Genomic DNA, 3509 nt, shown 5'->3' on the forward strand with positions numbered 1-3509 from the left:
TGATTGACCAATAATTACGTAGGTAAAGTATATTAACTATGTACTTCATTATTATGATCAATCGAATGAATTATGAGAACAAACCAAAACATTGTAAAACTAACTTTCGGAAGCGTAATAATTGCAATCAGGCTGAGTTGCACCATTTTATTTAAACTTTAAAAATCGTCAAAAATCTGTCTCAAACTCCTGGTGTGGACAAACTGGTCATTGTCATAGTTAAGGTCATAGGTAAATTGGTGCAAATCAACCTTAGTCTTATATTTTATATTAAGTAAATCAAGATAATTATCATGTTATCATTTCAAGTTTAATTTAAAACTAATAACGTCAAATATTTTGAAATGTTAAATATACCCACAAAATCATGCAATATTTACTATGTTTTAGTTTAAATCAAATCGTGATTTTGTAATTATATTTAATTTGTCTTCACCGTAGTATATTTTCATACAGGAATTCGCGTCATCGCCCCAGTTTTCGTAAATACCTGAGTGTGCATAAGCATTAGGCCCGGCGTGAACGCAATGCGCAAGCTGTATAAATCGACTGCAGAAAGTGATAATATTTTTTCATTAAATTTCGAATATTACGTTACATAAAAATATATGTTCATGACACAAATATTTTGTATTGAGCGGGAATCGAACATGCAACCTCTGTTATAGCGTACCGAACTACCGGTACGCCACTACTCCATAGGAGCATTGTTTTCTCGGTACGTAACGTTTGCGATGGGCCTAACCTTATTGCTGAATTATCAATATTTTCCCTTTAAATTTGGGGGCTCGCAGTATGAGCTTCATTCTGTATTTCGAAGTGCTTCAGAAGGAGGAACTAGCTCCAGTGACGTCACATCTTGAGTAAATTGTGAGTGTTCAATATGTGAGTATATTTTTTATTTTGACTATTTTTAACTGTGATATGTTTAGATTTGATGGAGAGATTCGTTAGTTTAGTTAATAGTTAGCCAAACATCATGTAAATCATGTTACTTTAAAGTTTAAGACATTAGCACTGAAGATTTAAAACTAACTTTAATGTTTTGCAGCGTTTGTCAAAGTATATACATATTTTTGACGCTGACTATAAACTGTTGTTCGTTTACTATTCGTTGCAGAGTGTACTTTCATTGCACAGGATGGAAATTATGTGACTTTGAATTGTCATTATCTTTACAGGTCTGACTCAGAGTTTGAATCCACATTCGGTGGGAGTTCCACCTCCATCATCGCTAACCCTCGTAAACATACGAAGAAGAGGAAGACTGCGCCAACTTCATCAAGGTACGTAATATAGTATGATCATTTTAATGTAACTAACATAGTATGATATTTTTATTGTAACATAGTATGATTATTTTAATGTAACTACTAAAATTTTAATGAACTATTTAATTTTTAGGAGTATTTATTATTAAATATTCTGTAGTATTATGTCTACATCTTTACATGCAATTACTTTGCTAAGGCAAAAATGTGTGATCAAAAAATGCAACCTCATAACGCAAGTTTATTAATTTATTTCTTATTAATTTCACAGATCAGACTCTGAGTGTGAAACTGTGCAGCCAGCAGCGCTGAAAAAGAAACCTGTAGCTTCTAGACCTCGGTGAGTATTAATTTGTTAAGCTTTATGCAGATATCATATCTGATGTTTTTCTACAAATGTTGTGTTCGATCTTTTTTATTGCCTAATAAATTATATTTAAACAGAGGACCTAATTAATAGGTATTTTCTACCAGCCAACTTACTAGACACATAATAGAGATAAACTAACTAGGCAGTGCAGTTAATAAGTTAGGTTAGATAGAAATACCGATTTGGAAAATACAAACAATTGATATTTTAATACATGTACACTATTTTAAGTCGTAAATAATGCTTTAATGTTTTAATTTTCAGAGCTCCAACGAAGAGTTCTACGGATCTGTTCGGGCTACTATCCGACGAAGACGAAAGTGTCGCCATCGAAAACTCTCAACGACTAAAAGTCGGTCGTCAGCAGCTGGACAGCAGCCTGACCTCGAAGGTGGCCAACGGTGTCGTGCGGCGAACGGTTCCGCTCGAGGGCGCTTATTACGTGGAGGTGCGTGTTTACAACACCAGGGACGCGCTCAAGACGCCGCCCGCGGATCGCTACAAGAAGACGCTGCACACGCTGAAGGTTCAGCTTAACACCGAAACATCGCAGTGGCGGGATCTTCAAAAATTTATGAAGACCACGAAGAAATTGTTTGAAGACCGCGAGCCAATATTTTATAATAATAAAATAAACTTTAAATCTTAGTTTTAAGTTAGTTAGTTCTATTCTGAGAATGATTTAAAATAAATAGCATCTAATATATTTTTTGTTGCATTTTCCTATAGGCTTTTAAGTTTAGTCATATATGAACATCAAGAGTTAGACTCTCGTTAATTTTCTGTTAAATCTTAAACCTAAATCTTCTTTTAGAATTTATAAGCCATAGTTTGTTGTATAATTCATAAATTGTGTAATTCCCGTTAACTGTACTACGTTATTGTTTACTAGTAAAATACCTAAAGACGTTATTTCAGCTTAAAGTGTATTGATAACATGCCTTTTTGTACTGCTTGTGGTACCCGCGTGGAAAATACGCATTGGATAGGTCACTTGAGGAGTAATGCGCACAAAAACAAATGTGCGGTTCCGGTAGAAGACGGAGTACTTAAGGTAACCTCTGCATTTAAAGGTCGTATTGCATCATTTAGAATTCCAGCAAATGTGGAACACGAGTCAACTTTACCGGATATATTTTTAAACAGTAAACGTGGAAAATTATGTAGTCTTATCGAAAAGTCGTTAAAAAAATACGTAAGTTTAAAGATAAATATTGAGTATTTTGCTAATTTCATTTTACTAAAAAATGATTCCCAAGACGTTAAATCTTTTGCCACTAAGAATATAACAATACATCGTAACTTTAACTGGAACCAAATATTTGACTCTGTTGTTAATAACTTGTGTAAAAAAGTTGAAGAATTTCAGGACCGTGACAGTGGGTGGGCCTTTCTAAATAACATTTATGTAGAGATTAATATCAATAAATTCGATCCTTTAAGTGGTTCAGGTTCTAGTTATATGGATTTGCCATTATATTTAAAAAAGAAAAAAGCATGCATCAATATCCAAAACAAAGATAGCTTTTGTTTTTTATGGAGCGTTGTCGCAGCCCTGTATCCTGCAAAACGCAACGGAGATCGTCCATCGTCCTATCCTAATTTTCAAGACGTATTGAATATTGATGGTCTAAACTTCCCTGTTACTTTCACAGATATAAGAACATTTGAAAAAAATAATCAAAATATATCCATAAATGTATATTCCTTAAAAAGTAATCGCATTGTTGGTCCAATTTACAGATCTGAGTTTAAAAGAAAAACAAGGATCAATTTATTATTACTTGAAAAGGGAAACAAATCGCACTATGTTTTAATAAAAAATTTGTCACGTCTTGTTCGTACTCAAATAACAAAGCATCATGGCA

The 3509-nt window shown here is 33.5% G+C and overlaps 1 protein-coding gene across 1 annotated transcript; it reads left to right on the plus strand.

Moving 5' to 3' along the window:
* Positions 1–606: 606 nt before the first annotated feature.
* LOC135077241 (uncharacterized) lies at positions 607–3229 on the plus strand. Its single transcript, XM_063971781.1, has 4 exons — positions 607–885; positions 1182–1286; positions 1543–1611; positions 1906–3229. Coding segments are annotated over exons 1-4 (561 nt in total). The 5' UTR covers positions 607–883; the 3' UTR covers positions 2291–3229.
* The last annotated feature ends 280 nt before the right edge of the window (positions 3230–3509 follow it).

Source organism: Ostrinia nubilalis, chromosome 13 (genome assembly GCF_963855985.1).
Source record: "Ostrinia nubilalis chromosome 13, ilOstNubi1.1, whole genome shotgun sequence".
Classification (NCBI taxonomy): Eukaryota; Metazoa; Arthropoda; class Insecta; order Lepidoptera; family Crambidae; genus Ostrinia; species Ostrinia nubilalis.